The 14,236-nt window shown below is 45.1% G+C and overlaps 2 protein-coding genes across 20 annotated transcripts in view; one reads left to right on the top strand and one right to left on the bottom strand.

The window, feature by feature from the left end:
• Positions 1–3,481: 3,481 nt before the first annotated feature.
• ddo (D-aspartate oxidase) lies at positions 3,482–11,097 on the top strand. Of its 14 annotated transcripts, none has more exons than XM_052496572.1 (8): positions 3,482–3,617; positions 5,174–5,245; positions 7,871–8,054; positions 9,073–9,181; positions 9,402–9,578; positions 9,765–9,924; positions 10,018–10,116; positions 10,324–11,097. In XM_052496572.1, exons 2-8 carry the CDS (start codon positions 5,237–5,239, stop codon positions 10,624–10,626), a joined length of 1,041 nt encoding a protein of 346 aa, XP_052352532.1. In that variant the 5' UTR covers positions 3,482–3,617; positions 5,174–5,236; the 3' UTR covers positions 10,627–11,097. The 14 variants fall into 14 exon arrangements, with proteins under 14 accessions (XP_052352532.1, XP_052352528.1, XP_052352534.1 ...); XM_052496568.1 differs by having other exon boundaries at positions 7,868–8,054; XM_052496571.1 differs by lacking the exon at positions 3,482–3,617 and adding an exon at positions 4,490–4,638.
• Positions 11,098–11,238: 141 nt separating this feature from the next.
• Positions 11,239–14,236, bottom strand: part of LOC118369043 (SAM and SH3 domain-containing protein 1-like) — an 89,035-nt gene continuing 86,037 nt past the window's right edge. For all 6 annotated transcript variants that reach the window (XM_052496556.1, XM_052496558.1, XM_052496557.1 and 3 more), the window contains 2 exons: positions 14,111–14,221; positions 11,239–12,227 (listed from right to left, as the gene is read on the bottom strand). In XM_052496556.1, the coding sequence (XP_052352516.1) occupies positions 11,650–12,227; positions 14,111–14,221 (689 nt within the window). In that variant the 3' untranslated portion in view covers positions 11,239–11,649. The remainder of the gene's footprint in view (positions 12,228–14,110; positions 14,222–14,236) is intronic.

Raw genomic sequence — 14,236 nt, 5'->3', positions numbered from 1 at the left:
ACGAGAGAATCACTGACATGATGTCAGCTGGTCCTTTTGTGGCAGGGCTGAAATGCAGTGGAAATATTTTGGGGGGATTCAGTTCATTTGCATGGCAAAAAGGGACTTTGCAATTAATGGCAATTTATCTGATCACTCTTCATAACATTCTGGAGTATATGCAAATTGCCACTATACAAACTGAGGCAGGAGACTGAAAATTAATATGTCATCCTCAACTTTTGGCCATGACTGTACATTTATTCACTCTGTGATAGGGTTGGATCCTACATGCTACTTTTATTGTCCTGTACATGGTTCAGTGCCTATAATTTAGGCTGTGTGTAGAATGAGGCATAAAGGAAATTACCTCTAATAATAAATTACTACTAGAATATAGCAATAAGGAAAACAGCATACAAATTTGGCTTGTGTATTCATTTGCCTTTAACTAATCATAATCCCATTAGTTTTACATTAAAAAGAGAATACCTCAAAATGAGAAGATCCTGCCATGGAGAAGACAACTGGGTGGCCATAAAGTGGAAAGGAGGGGAAATAACTCCCACCATGCAGCAGGACACCTTCAGCTGAGGAGTCTTTGTAATGCAGGTTTGATAGTTATATTTTCAATAATGAATGGTTAGCTGTTGTGACAATTATGTCAAATATTTTTATTTTTTTATTTGTTGGTGTAGATAGCCAAGGAAGTTGCACAGAACTTCCAACATCCCAAATTGATATGGAACCTTCAAAAACACATGGAGCAACTGCAAAAAGAAATGGCTGAGGATATACTAAAAATGTCTGGTATGGAATTACATTTAATTCAAAATAAATGTAAATTCTTTATAAATATGTAGTTGTGTGGGACAGCCATATGTTCAGTTCATGCCTATGATTTCAGAGTTCAACAAAGTCAACAACTGCTTCATTTGTGCCACTGATAAAGAACCTGGATGTGGCCCAAAAACAGACTGGGTTAGTAACTTTATTTAACATGTCTATAATCTTTTGACAACAGTGACAGCATGTAAGAAATTGTATGATATAACACAATGGATGGCTAATTGGTCATACTGCATTTGGTTTTGATTGAATGTTTTGCATGCCAACTGAGGATCCATGTGCTGTCCTAGGAGTGAAGACAACAGAGTTCAACAGAGTAAAGAACAAACTGGATGTGCAGTCTTGTTGAAAATGTATGCTGTACCCCATACACACTGAAGAGGCTCTGACATGTACATCAACCAGACAAAGTTAGCACTGTGAAATGTTTCATACTTAATTGAAGTGTCGGACATGTTGGAAAAGATGAAAGGTCTACAATTTGTTTAATTTGTCAATATTATATTTTTTATTAATTGATTTACTGGCCACCATTACTGTGGTTACATGTTCAGTATATGTATTGACCAACAAACACACTGCAGCCTACCTCACTCTCTCTCTGCTTTAGACAATTAAAAGCTTGACTCTCGTACTTTGCCCTTTATGGTTTATATTAACGACAAAATTAGATATTCCCTCTCTCTCTCCCCCCTATTGTGTACCACTTAAATACTGTGAAAAAAGGGAAATAAGTACTTAGAACTACCAATTATTGTAGATAAATATTAAAGAAAATGGTAGACACAACAATGGACTGAACCCCCTAATTGTCAAATTAATAATGTACAACAATATAGAAGATACATGACCAGAGGTTATGCAATATGGGTGTAAATCCACTGCATGCTTCTTAGGTGTGTAATTGACATGACCAAGGAGCTATTGCAAATTTGAAACTATGAAAAATGTACGTTACACTGCGTAATTTTACAGTACACAAACAAGTGTGCAATATAGAAGGGTAGTCAGCAGACATTAGGTCACATGACCAAGGAGCTATTGAAATTATAAATTTTGAAAAAATTAATGGAAAACCAAGTGAGATGAAAATGGACCAACTAAAAGGGTGTGCAATGTATAGGGCCACCGAGTGGACATTCTGAACCTTGTTTGAAGTGTCTAGGTCACATGACCAAGGAGCTATTGAAATTTGAATGTAAAGAAAGTTTGTACTTTGTTTACGCTCCCTAACTAATTCAACTAGGAATACAAAACGCTGCTCACATTTCCACATGTTTATTAGCTTTGGAAAGCAAATTCGTGTCTAAATCGTGAAAATAACACCTGTGCAATGTTGTGCGCAATTTTTCCAACATCATGACACTTATTTGGAGTCTGTGGCTCAAGTGGTTTGAAAGCGCGAATATCCATTGAAATTAGAATTTGAAACGGTCTTTACCTCGGTGTTAGACCGACGGTGATATTTCATTCACTTAGCGATCTATACAGTATGTGAAGATAGATAGCTAGCTAATTTGCGTGTCTGCCCTGTAGCTAGTTAGCAAATAATACATCGTTCTTTTTACTTACTTGGACAGATTCTTCCAGCCATGTGGACAATTGGAAATAGGGCAGCAAAGTTTCTCAACCAGAGCGTTTTAGAGGATATTACCATTGAACTTATGTATCAATTGAATAACCAGACCTTCATACAAATTTGCTATGCTGAATTCTTGCCGCACGAATTTGCTGCCAGCACGCCCACAAGCAAGTTATAATGGGCGGCCTAAATGGCAATTTACCGTAATCTAGTGTAGATTCAACGCCATCACACTCCCTCATCCGATTGGTCGCGTATGCGGACGTTTACGATTTTGTGGCTGTGGTAACGACCCTTCTCTCGCCTTCGTTCAGACTATCGCGAGACGGAGATTGTTCTGTTGCTTTACACCCCCCCGTCAATGGGACAGATATTTCACCGGATGTATAAATGTGAAGCATCCGGTTGGCGTTTCCACTAACTATCAAACATGCTAATGAGGGGAAGCCCATTGGCCGGCAGAGGGAAAATAAGGATCGAGGTGGCTTTTGTCCAACTATTTGTCCAACTTTTGTCCAATAGCTTTTGTCCAGCTATTTTTGTCATTGATGGAACATTTGATCTTCATACAGTTCTGTTTCCAAAACTATTATATGTAACAAACAGACTGGACTGCGTTTTGTAGACTTTTACCCCTTTTCCAAAGTAAAAAAAAGAAAGAAAAAACGTGTTGTTTGGAAGGAGCGCAAGGGCTAGGTGTTCCCTAACGAAATGATCGAATACATGTTAAAACAAGCCAATAGGACCTCACTAGCCCGTGCTTGGCTCTGCCTATATCATTGGTTATTCTGTCCACTATGATTAATTTGCTCCCATTGGAAACGACAGGTTCTGGTCTGTCTTGGGTCAGTTAAAAAAAACTTTGGTTAAAATCCTCCGCATGTGCACATGTGTTACTCCTTTAAAAGTCCTTCCCTTGAAAAACGAGAAGCGGCAAACTGTTTGTCCATCTTGAGACGCCGTAACTAGTAAACATTTTCTCAAAATAGTCCGAATTAATCGAAGAAAACAAAACAAATCTGTCATTCATTGACGTTTTTGTCCAGGTTATCTTTAGTCGCACACTTTTACATCTAAGAAGTTTGGTGCAGTATTTCTCAATCGAAAAAACATGGAATGAAAACGATTCCTCTCTCGTTGAATGACAAACACAAACGCCGAAAAATTGTGGTGTGCATGAACAGCAGAAAGAAAACATTGCCGAATGGTGCGTTTAAAACAACTGGGAACTCGATCTCCGATTTCCTTGTGTTCAATAGAACTGGGAACTCGGAAAAAAACTAGCTCCGATTTGGAAAAACATTTTTTCCTAGTTCCCAGTTGGATTTCGGGCTGGAAGGTCGAGGGTTCGAGACCTGTTCCCTGCCTGTTTCATTACATTAGTGTCAGAAGTGATCGGACCTTGTGTAACGGATGTGAAACGCTAGTTTAGTTAGCGGTGGTGCGCGCTAAATAGTGTTTCAATCGGTGATGTCACTTGCTCTGAGACCTTGAAGGAGTAGTTCCCCTTGCTCTGCAAGGGCCGCGGCTTTTGTGGAGCGATGGGTAAACGATGCTTCGTGGGTGACTGTTGTTGATGTGTGCCCTCGCCCGGGTATGGGCGAGGGGACGGTCTAAAGTTATACTGTTACACTTGCATCCACGACAATGCGTGTGCTTGACAGGTGTGCGCGTTCCTGTAAAACGTAGTCCCAAATTAGCGCGAGGACGCGCTCTTCGAAAAGAGGGAGAAGTGCAACGACCCTGGGTTTATAAACGCGGATATCAACTGCCGTACGAGCATGCGTGTTTTCATTACAATACACACAAACTGTCGTCAAATGGGAAACATGTTTCTAGTAGTTACTACTGTCAAAGTCAAAATGAGCAAAATTGTAATAATTCACGAAAATAATTGCTTTATGGTCTTAATTGAAGGTTAGGCACAAGGTTAGCAGTGTGGTTAAGGTTAGGTTTAAAATCAGATTCTAAAATGATGAAACGGTAGAAATGGGCGGGGTTTGTGATTTTGTGGCTGTAGTAAACTAGTGACGACCAGCATGCGGAGCTGGGTTTATCATAGACCAACAAGTGTACGCACACCAACAGCAGTGTTCTTGGATATTGGACCGTTGGCTTTTATACTTGTCGAAGTCTCAGCGCAGCTCAAGCAATTTCTCCAACTGTCAACACCTTCAAATGAACATTGGACGTGTACCCGAGACGCGTTGGTTGGGAATTGTGGGGAGGTGCGTGTTCGGGCAGTAGTAAGCAGTAGGCTCCCTGGGGCGGCAGGGGAGCCTAGTGGTTAGAGCGTTGGACTAGTAACCGGAAGGTTACAAATTCATATCCCCGAGTTGACAAAGTACAAATCTGTCGTTCTGCCCCTGAACACTGTTCCTAGGCCGACATTGAAAATTAGAATTTGTTCTTAACTGACTTGCCTAGTTAAATAAAGTATTGAGTGGCTTGTGGTCTCAGAGCCGCGTTCACGTGCTAGCCGTTACTCGGAAATGTTCGACTTGCTAACTGGTTGTTCATAAATGTCAGTCTCCTAGTTCCGACTGGTATTTCAAGGCAGTATGTGGCAATGGGACGCCGGGAAATTGCGTCTGTGGACTATGTATGAGTGTGCTTAAAATATCAGGCATGCGCAGCAGTGAGCCACTGATCATAATACGATCCTTTGTTGTTGTCTCGCAAACAACTGTTTTTGTAGTCACGTAATTGTTTGAAATTTAGTTCAGGTTCTTGTTTAATTGTAGGCGAATCTTTGTATTATAGGCGATATGACGTCTGCTCTCTAAGGTCAACTTGAAGAATGTTGGACAACCTTTTACAAGAGACATGCAGTCGGTTAGTAGCCTTTTTCTATGTCATAACTGTGTTTGTAGTTCTCCTACAGTACACTATGAACACTATGGTTATTAACAGATGATTAAAAAATACTTCACCGCTTCATAGAGCATCAGTAGTTGGCTGGATGCAAACTCATAAAGGCACACAGGATTTATTTGAATCCTTTCAGGATTCCGCAGAGTAGGGTGGTTGCCTCTAGACTGATCTTGGGTCAGTTTTGCATTTCCCCCACTGATGTTTTAAGGTTGGGGGAGGGGAACTGATCCTCTATCTGCGCATCCCACAGATACAAACTAGCCGGATGGAGAATTCTATTACATAATGATTTGGCTGTTCATTATGCAGAGTAGTAAGTTAGTTTGATACATTGTGACCTTGCACAGCCTGCAGGTAGGCCAAAACATTCGTTGGAGAAGTTCTGTTAGGCATCATAATAGAATATGGGCAAATAGCAGTGTTTTATGTAAATGCCCGTAAGAAAAAATATTGCAGTCAGAATGCGGTATAACAGCAGTATCCTGCAATTACTGCATCCCAAATACCACAGGCGACTGGTTACTGAAGCTTCAAAGGGGTGATTATAATATTTTTCAACTTGCTCTATTTCACTTCAAAATCCCAAGCAGTGTTGGATACATTTAATCCAGATAAATCAAAATGTTGATTAAAAAAGGTTGAATGTTTAACACTTGAGTCAAGTGGAGTGGTTAGTGTATGTACAAATAACCCATTGTCATTTAATTGACATTAACCAACCAACGTATCCTTAAACTTTAGCCCCATGTTATATATATATATATGTAACCTTTTAACTAGGCAAGTCAATAAAGAACAAATTCTTATTTACAATGATGGCCTACCAAGAGGCAAAAGGCCTGATGCAGCGACGTGGCTGGGATCAAAAATAAACACGTAGGACTGGAACACTGCAATGCTGTTTCAGTTGTTCTTCCATCCCTTTCTCCCCACACACCCTCCCCTTTCTCCCCCACACCCTCCCCTTTCTCTCCCCCACACACTCCCCTTTCTCCCCCACACCCTCCCCTTTCTCTCCCCCACACACTCCCCTTTCTCCCCCACACCCTCCCCTTTCTCTCCCCCACACACTCCCCTTTCTCCCCCACACCCTCCCCTTTCTCCCCCACACCCTCCCCTCTCTCCCCCACACCCTCCCCTCTCTCCCCCCACACCCTCCCCTTTCTCCCCTCACACCCTCCCCTTTCTCCCCTCACACCCTCCCCTTTCTCCCCTCACACCCTCCCCTTTCTCCCCCACACACTCCCCCTACACCCTCCCCTTTCTCCCCCTACACCCTCCCCTTTCTCCCCTACACCCTCCCCTTTCTCCCCCACACCCTCCCCTTTCTCCCCTACACCCTCCCCTTTCTCCCCCCACACACTCCCCTTTCTCCCCCCCCACACCCTCCCCTTTCTCCCCCCACACACCCTCCCCTTTCTCCCCCACACACTCCCCTTTCTCCCCCACACCCTCCCCTTCTCCCCCCACACTCCCCTTTCTCCCCCACACTCCCCTTTCTCCCCCAAACCCTCCCCTTTCTCCCCCACACTCTCCCCTACACCCTCCCCTTTCTCCCCTACACCCTCCCCTAACCCGGACAACGCTGGACCAATTGTGAGCCACCTCATGGGTCTCCCAGTCGCACTGCGACACTTGCACTGCTATTTTGATATGGATTTTGCATTTGATCATACTCCCCTTCCTGTATCACCTACAGGTGCTTTAACAAGGTAAACAGTGCCTTCGTAAACTAGTCAGACCCCTTGACTTTCCACATTTTGTTAGGTTACAACCTTGTTATAAAATGGATTAAATTGAGGCCAATCTTGGTTACATCAAATCAGATAATCTTGTTACTCATGGTCAGAGTCTTTAGGTGCCTTTCTGGCTAATTCCAAGCGGGCTGGCATGTGCTTTTTCCTGAAGAGTGGCTTCTGTCTGGCCAGTCTACCATAAAGGCCTGATTGGTGGAGTGCTGCCTTCTCCCATCTCCACATAGGAACTCCAGAGCTCTGTCAGAGTGACCATCAGGTTCTTGTTTACCTCCCTTACCAAGGCCCTTCTCCCCCAATTGCTTAGTTTGGCTGGGCGGCCAGGTCTAGGAAGAGTCTTGGTGGTTCAAAACTTCTTCCATTTAAGAATGATAGAGGCCACTGTGTTTTTGGGACCTTCAATGCTGCAGAAATGTTTTGGTACCCTTCCCCAGATCTGTGCCTCGACACAATCCTGTCTCGGAGCTCTACTGACTATTCCTTTGACTTGTTTTTTTCTCTGACATGCACTTATACCTTTTATATAGACAGGTGTGTGCCTTTCCAAATCATGTCCAATCAACTTCTAGAAACATCTCAAGGAGGATCAATGGAAACAGGATGCACCTGAGCTCAATTTCAAGTCTCATAGCAAAGGGTCTGAATACTTATGAGGTATTGTGAGTAGATTGCTGAGGAAATGATTTTGTTTAATCCATTTTAGAATAAGGCTGTAACATAACAAAATGTATAAAAAGTCAAGGGGTCTGAATACTTTCCAAAGGCACTGTATACACAGTATAACGCAGTACAAGTATTACAACTTTCCCTTATGACGTTTTTCTCCCAGCAGAATCATCCTATGATGAAGAGTATGACAGTCGTGGTGGTGGGTGGAGGTGTGGTTGGCTTCTCCACAGCTGTGTGCATTGCTGAGGCCCTCCCCTACTGCTCTGTGACCCTCATAGCTGACAGGTTTACCCCAGACACCACCAGCGACGTGGCTGCTGGGATCCTGATTTGCTCACCGTTCCCAGGTATGGGCATCTCTTTATCCAGTGAATTAAGTTCATGAACAGTCATTCTTTTTTCCCTCCCTCCCTCCCTCCCTCTGTCCCTCTCCCCCCCTTTCTCTCTCCCTTCCCACCCATTCCCTTCCTTTCTGCCTCCCATTCCCTCCCTCCATTCCGCTCTCTCCATTCCTCCCTCCCTTCCTTCCTCTCCCTTTCTCTCTTCCTCCATTAATTCCTCACTCCCTCCAATTCCCCTCCATCCATCCAATCTCCTCTCCCTCCATCCAATCTCCTCTCCCTCCCTCCCTCCATTCCCCTATTCCCTCCCTCCATTCCCCTATTCCCCTCTCCCTCCCTCCATTCCCCTATTCCCCTCTCCCTCCATTCCCCTATTCCCCTCTCCCTCCATTCCCCTATTCCCCTCTCCCTCCCTCCATTCCTCTATTCCCCTCTCCCTCCCTCCATTCCTCCATTCCCCTCTCCCTCCATTCCCCTCTCCCTCCATTCCCCTCTCCCTCCATTCCCCTCTCGCTCCTTCCATTCCCCTCTCGCCCCCCTCCATTCCTCTCTCACCCCCTCCATTCCTCTCGCCACCCCCCTCCATTCCTCTCGCCACCCCTCCCTCATTCCTCTCGCCACCCCCTCCATTCCTCTCGCCACCCCCCTCCATTCCTCTCGCCACCCCCCTCCATTCCTCTCGCCACCCCCCCCTCCATTCCTCTCGCCACCCCCTCCTCCATTCCTCCCGCCACCCCCCTCCATTCCTCCCGCCGCCCCCCTCCATTCCTCTCGCCGCCCCCCCTCCATTCCTCTCGCCGCCCCCTCCATTCCTCTCGCCCCCCTCCATTCCTCTCGCCGCCCCCCCTCTCCATTCATCTCGCCGCCCCCCTCCATTCCTCTCGCCACCCCTCCATTCCTCTCGCCACCCCTCCATTCCTCTCGCCACCCCCCCATTCATTCCTCTCGCTCTCTCCCTACATTCCTCTCTCCCTCCCCCCCTTACATTCCCCTCTCCCGCTCTACATCCCTCTTTCCCCCCCAGATATCCCTCTGGAACAGCAACAGAGGTGGTTCAAGGAGTCGATTGATCACCTGCTGGCTATTGCCCAATCAGAACAGGCATCAGAGGCTGGGGTGTTGCTCAGCTCAGGGTAAGGATCCTCAACCATAAAGGAATGGATTCTGTACAGTGCACTATTTTTGACCGGAGCCAGAAGAGAAGTGCACTATAGGGAATAGGGTGCCATATGAAACACAAGTTACAGCCAGTTCAATAGTTCTCTGACATTTATTCATAAGTTCTACTGGTTGAAAATGCTCACCACTGTGAAGGGGTTTGGTTATAACTGGTATTGATAATATATTTTTTAGTTGGCAAATACACAAGGAGCTCCCTGTGGATAAGGTGCCATTCTGGTCTGCATTTGTGCTGGGTTTCCGAATCATGACAGACCGTGAACTGAAACGGTTTCCTGATCACAAGTTTGGCCAGGCGTTCACCACAGTGAAATGTGAATGTTCCAACTACCTGCCATGGATGGAGAAGAGGTCAATTCTTGGTCTTAGCTTGTTTGTACTTCTATACTAGTCTTGTGTTAATCTCTTAACAGTTTTACTGTATCAAAAACATTAACAGCTACTCTATGTACTTCCTGAATTAAAATATAGATGGCTTTTGCTTTTTTTCCTCAGTTTCAAATCTTTTATGACTGACTTTAAAAAGTGTTGTTTTAGGTTTAGAAAAGCAGGAGGCCAGGTTGTGAAGCAGAAAGTAAACGACCTCCAGGAACTAAGCAGCCAGGGATACGACGTCATCGTCAACTGCTCCGGTCTGGGCGCCAAGTCTCTAGTAGGGGACTCTCAGGTCTACCCTGTCAGGGGGCAGGTCCTCAAAGTGTGTACACACACACACACACACACAAAGAGAGCTTGTAAATAAGCATTTCATTGTGCTGTATATGACCATAAACGTCCATATGATTTGAAGGTCCAGGCCCCTTGGCTCCAACACTTCATCAGGGATGGGGAAGGGCAGTCATATATCTACCCAGGGATGCACAGTGTGACAGTGGGCGGCACCAGGCAAGTCAAGTTTATTAGAAAACAGAATTGCGTCATGAAATAAGATGCTCTTTACCCGAGGAATACTCTGGAAAAACACATTACATAATGATAATGTAGAAAGTGGGATGCACGAATTACCACAAAACATCACATGTTCACTACAAGTTCAGTCTGTATGCTCTGTAGAACAGACTTATCTTTTTGTGTGGCTGATTGGCTCTGTAGGCAGGTGGACGACTGGCGCCTGGAGGTTGACCCAGAGGACAGCCAGGACATCCTGGAGCGCTGTAGCAGCCTGGAGCCGTCCCTGAGCAGGGCCAGGGTCCTGGGGGAGTCTGTGGGGCTGAGACCCAGTAGGAAGAACGTCCGGGTGGAGAGAGAGATGGTCCTCCTGGGGAGCCGACAGGTACCGGTGGTGCATAACTACGGCCATGGGGGCTGGGGGGTCAGTCTGAGCTGGGGTACAGCCCTGGAAGCACTGGGGCTGGTCAGGAAGTGTCTCCATGAGAGGCCCCCCAGGGCCAGGCTGTGAACACTACGCTGATACTCTGCCATAGAAATAATTTATGAATAACTTTGATATAATTACTTGATCTGCACTGTTTTTTCACACAATTAGTGATACCTGCTGCCATTGCACATTAATGAAATTAAAGAAAGCAATGCGATTTTGCTCACTTGATATGATGAAAATTATTTCATGAAATCTCCACAGTGAAAAGTTATTTTAATTGTCATCTGAATGTTATGGAAGATACCAAGATGAATGACATTGACTCTTCCGTTGTGGCAAAACCCCCGAGAGAAGGATATTTCAGACAAGAAATTGTTAATGGTTGAGGTAGAATAGTTAAAGTTACAGGGACTTGACATTTCACTAAGTATTGTCTTATGTTCAGATTTAATCAATTCTAACTTTACAGAAAAATAAAAATCAAGACCTTGTTTTTTGTATTGCTTTAATGACACTCAAATCTTAATAAAACAAATTCTGTCGTCCTCAGTCACAGTATTTCATATACAGTATTAACATAACTTACTGCTTGGCAATGTTCATACTAGTTTAGAATCAAACAGGGTTAAAGGTGAAATATGATTGGAAACCCAGTAAGCTGCAGTAAGATCTATTTTTGTCAGTTATCAGTCTGTGAACCTCCAGCTGTGGTCTTTGACACATCTGGTCCTTCTTAGTACTACCATAGTACTGTGTATGTGGTGAGAGCCCATTTATCTTGTCAGATATCTCCAGTCTTTCCTCCAGGATGGATCCCGACCTGACAGGTGTAGTTTTCCTTCCCACAGCAGGCTGAGTCCTTGTCGGCTTCAGACTAAGGAGGAGTGTCTGCACGGTCAGTCTGAGGTGCAGGGCTGGGTTGCTGCTTGTGTCATAACTACATACATTCTCCAAAGAGGTGCTGTCTAAAGACTAGTGTTCAGAGGCACAATCCTAGTAACTTGTCATTGCTGGGGGGTGATGATACACATGGGTTTGGGTTTGACAGGGAAGGCTTGGCAAAACAATGCTTGGGCCTACATCCCTGCGATGGAGGGGATACTAAGGTGTGTTAACCTGGGAACTTCTATGTTCAACTAACATACAAGACAGAACACTACAAGGTGTGTTGAGCAGTGGTTGTGAGGGTGGGTAGGGTCCTTCTGAGTGTCTTAGTAGGTGTGGTTGAGCCTCTTGTGTAGGTTCTCCCTGCACCCCGGCCTTGGACATGGTGGTATGAGCTGGCTCTAGGTCTTCCAGGGTGTGTTCAGTGGTGTGGAGGCTCAGGTCTGAGTGGAGCTCCCCCAGGGAGAGGCAAGGCCGCAGCAGCCCCAGGGCTGTGGGACTAGGCCTACCTCCCAGCCACAGCTCCTCACAGCTCCAGCTCCTCAGCGTGGCTATATGGGTGTCTCTGTGATGGCTCTGGCCCTGCTCTGGTCTCAGGTTGTAGCTGGTCATGGGGACTATTAGAGATGGTAAGGTAGAGGCCTGGTTCTCTGATCTGGTCTGTAGGGTGGTTTTGCTGGGGTGAGTCAGGGAGAGGCTGAAGGGGAGGCTGGGGTTCTCTGGTGAAGGGAGGTGACTGGACTCACAACCTGACGAGGACCTGCTCATGGAAGATGTCTTCTTGCCCCTCCCTCCTGAAACAAACAGGCATTGTTAATGGATTAAGATGCCAGCCTTTTCAGAGGAGCTGAAATACATGAATGGAAACAGAACTGTAAGAAGCACTTCTTGTATTGTGAAAGCTGACAGGAATATGAGGCATACGGTCCAGTAGAGATGACTGATAAGGGAAATAAGCAGGCAGACCAGTCTAGTAAACCACAGAGTAGTTTATTCCATTCTCGGGCTCTCACTATGCCAGTGGCACACTTTAGAACTGTTCGGTTAGAACGGTTATGTCAAAAATGGCGCACCATTCCCCAATGTAGTAATCGCACCATGTAGTGCACTATTGGTCTTGATCAAAAGCAGTGGACTACATATGGAATAGGGTTCCATTTGGGACAGACAGATATACCAGTATAACTCCTAGCATCAGAAGAGCTATGGGAAGAGCTGAGCTGTATGTAACACTGATTTTAAGGTATCGTCAGTTATAACACACAGCTTATCTTATAAACATTAGTCTTTTTTCCCCCAATCACAACTATGTCTTTTGATGCGCCCACAATTAGTGTACAAAAATGTTGCGGCACCATTTTAACCAGTAAATATTTTTTATTTTTTTTACCCCTTTGTCTCCCCAATTTCGTGATATGCAATTGGTAGTTACTCTTGTCCCATCGTTGTAACTTCCCGTACAGACTCGGGAGAGGCAAAGGTTGAAAGCCTTGTGTCCTCCGAAACACGACCCTGCCAAGTCACACTGCTCGCTTAACCCGGAAGCCAGCTGCACCAATGTGTCGGAGGAAACAATGTCCAACTGGTGACCGTGTCAGCGTGCATGCGCCCACAGGAGTCGCGGCCAGCTGCGACACAGCCCGGGATCTTTAATTGAACCATTTACTAACTCTGAATCTTGCATTAAGCATGTCTGTCTTTATGCACATCATATTGTTCTACATTACATGATTCTGAACTAGAAAAATATACACACAAAAGCAGCACATCTTGAGAAATATACAGGTGTGGAAAGTCCTCGTCATAAACTCTCCACCAGGGCTGATGACATTCACAACAGCCTTCATATATCACTGTAATTTTAAAGACCAAAACCAAAGCAAATAACCACAATAAGAAAGGTACAGTTATCAAATAAAGCTTCCATAGTAAATATATGTAAGTAGTACTGAAGTCTTTTTCTTTTTACTAAAGCAGTCATCATTTTCAGCCAATGCAAAGACAGATCTATTCCTGTGTAGGTCCAGAAGCGGCTCTACAGAACACATTGTACAGGTCTCTGGAGATAGTGGAGTGAGTGAGTGTAGGAGCATGAGAGTTAGCTCTCCTCCCCCTTCTACACAGGCAGAGCTAGATCGATACCCTTATCAGTTCTACTCTGTTTTGGTTGAATGAAAAAAGAGCCAGAAGAACAGGACCCGTATTAAAAGATAGTCTCAGAGTAGAAGTGCTGATCTAGGATCTGGTCCTCCCTGCTGTGTATTAAATCAGATCTAAATGTCAAAACTGATCCAATATCAGCAGTCCTACCCAGAGACACTGAATACAGGCCCAGATGACTAAAGATGCCTGCAGATGGAGGGCAGTAGAGTATAGAGTTGATGAGAAGAGAGTCCTTTACTCCCACTGTGCAGAGAAACAAAAGAAAGTCACATTGAAAAAAAATGAGCTACAGCCAAGTCTCTCTCTCAGGGGCCTTAGAACTCAGTTTGGAATGCTCAAGCTATGAATGGAGCCCATGGCATCCCTTAGAGGATAAAGAGGTTGTAGAAGACTCATGGCATCCCTTAGAGGATGAAGAGGCTGGAGAAGACTCATGGCATCCCTTAGTCATGGCAGCAAGAAGTGGATGAAGATGGGAAAGAGGAGAGTCAGAGTCGATTCAGGCTGCCGTTACCATTCTCCAGGTTCTCATTGCTCTCATAACAGCCAGAGTCTCGTGGGAAGTCCCCCAGTAGGCCGCTACGGTCCAGTAACAGCTTCTCCTGAGAACCCTGGTCGCTGCTACCTGTAGGATACAACA

The sequence above is a fragment of the Oncorhynchus keta genome, chromosome 35, assembly GCF_023373465.1.
Source record: "Oncorhynchus keta strain PuntledgeMale-10-30-2019 chromosome 35, Oket_V2, whole genome shotgun sequence".
Taxonomy (NCBI): Eukaryota; Metazoa; Chordata; class Actinopteri; order Salmoniformes; family Salmonidae; genus Oncorhynchus; species Oncorhynchus keta.
Note: the sequence above shows the minus strand (reverse complement) of the source record. Positions and strands in the feature narration are given on the sequence as shown.

Coding starts and splice junctions, on each gene's coding strand:
- ddo (XM_052496563.1), top strand. CDS start 4,450: ATGCGGAGCTGGGTTTATCATAGACCAACAAGTGTACGCACACCAACA. Junction 4,639..7,867: donor TGGTTGGGAATTGTGGGGAG/GTGCGTGTTCGG, acceptor TTTTTCTCCCAG/CAGAATCATCCTATGATGAA. Junction 9,182..9,401: donor GGGGTGTTGCTCAGCTCAGG/GTAAGGATCCTC, acceptor TATATTTTTTAG/TTGGCAAATACACAAGGAGC.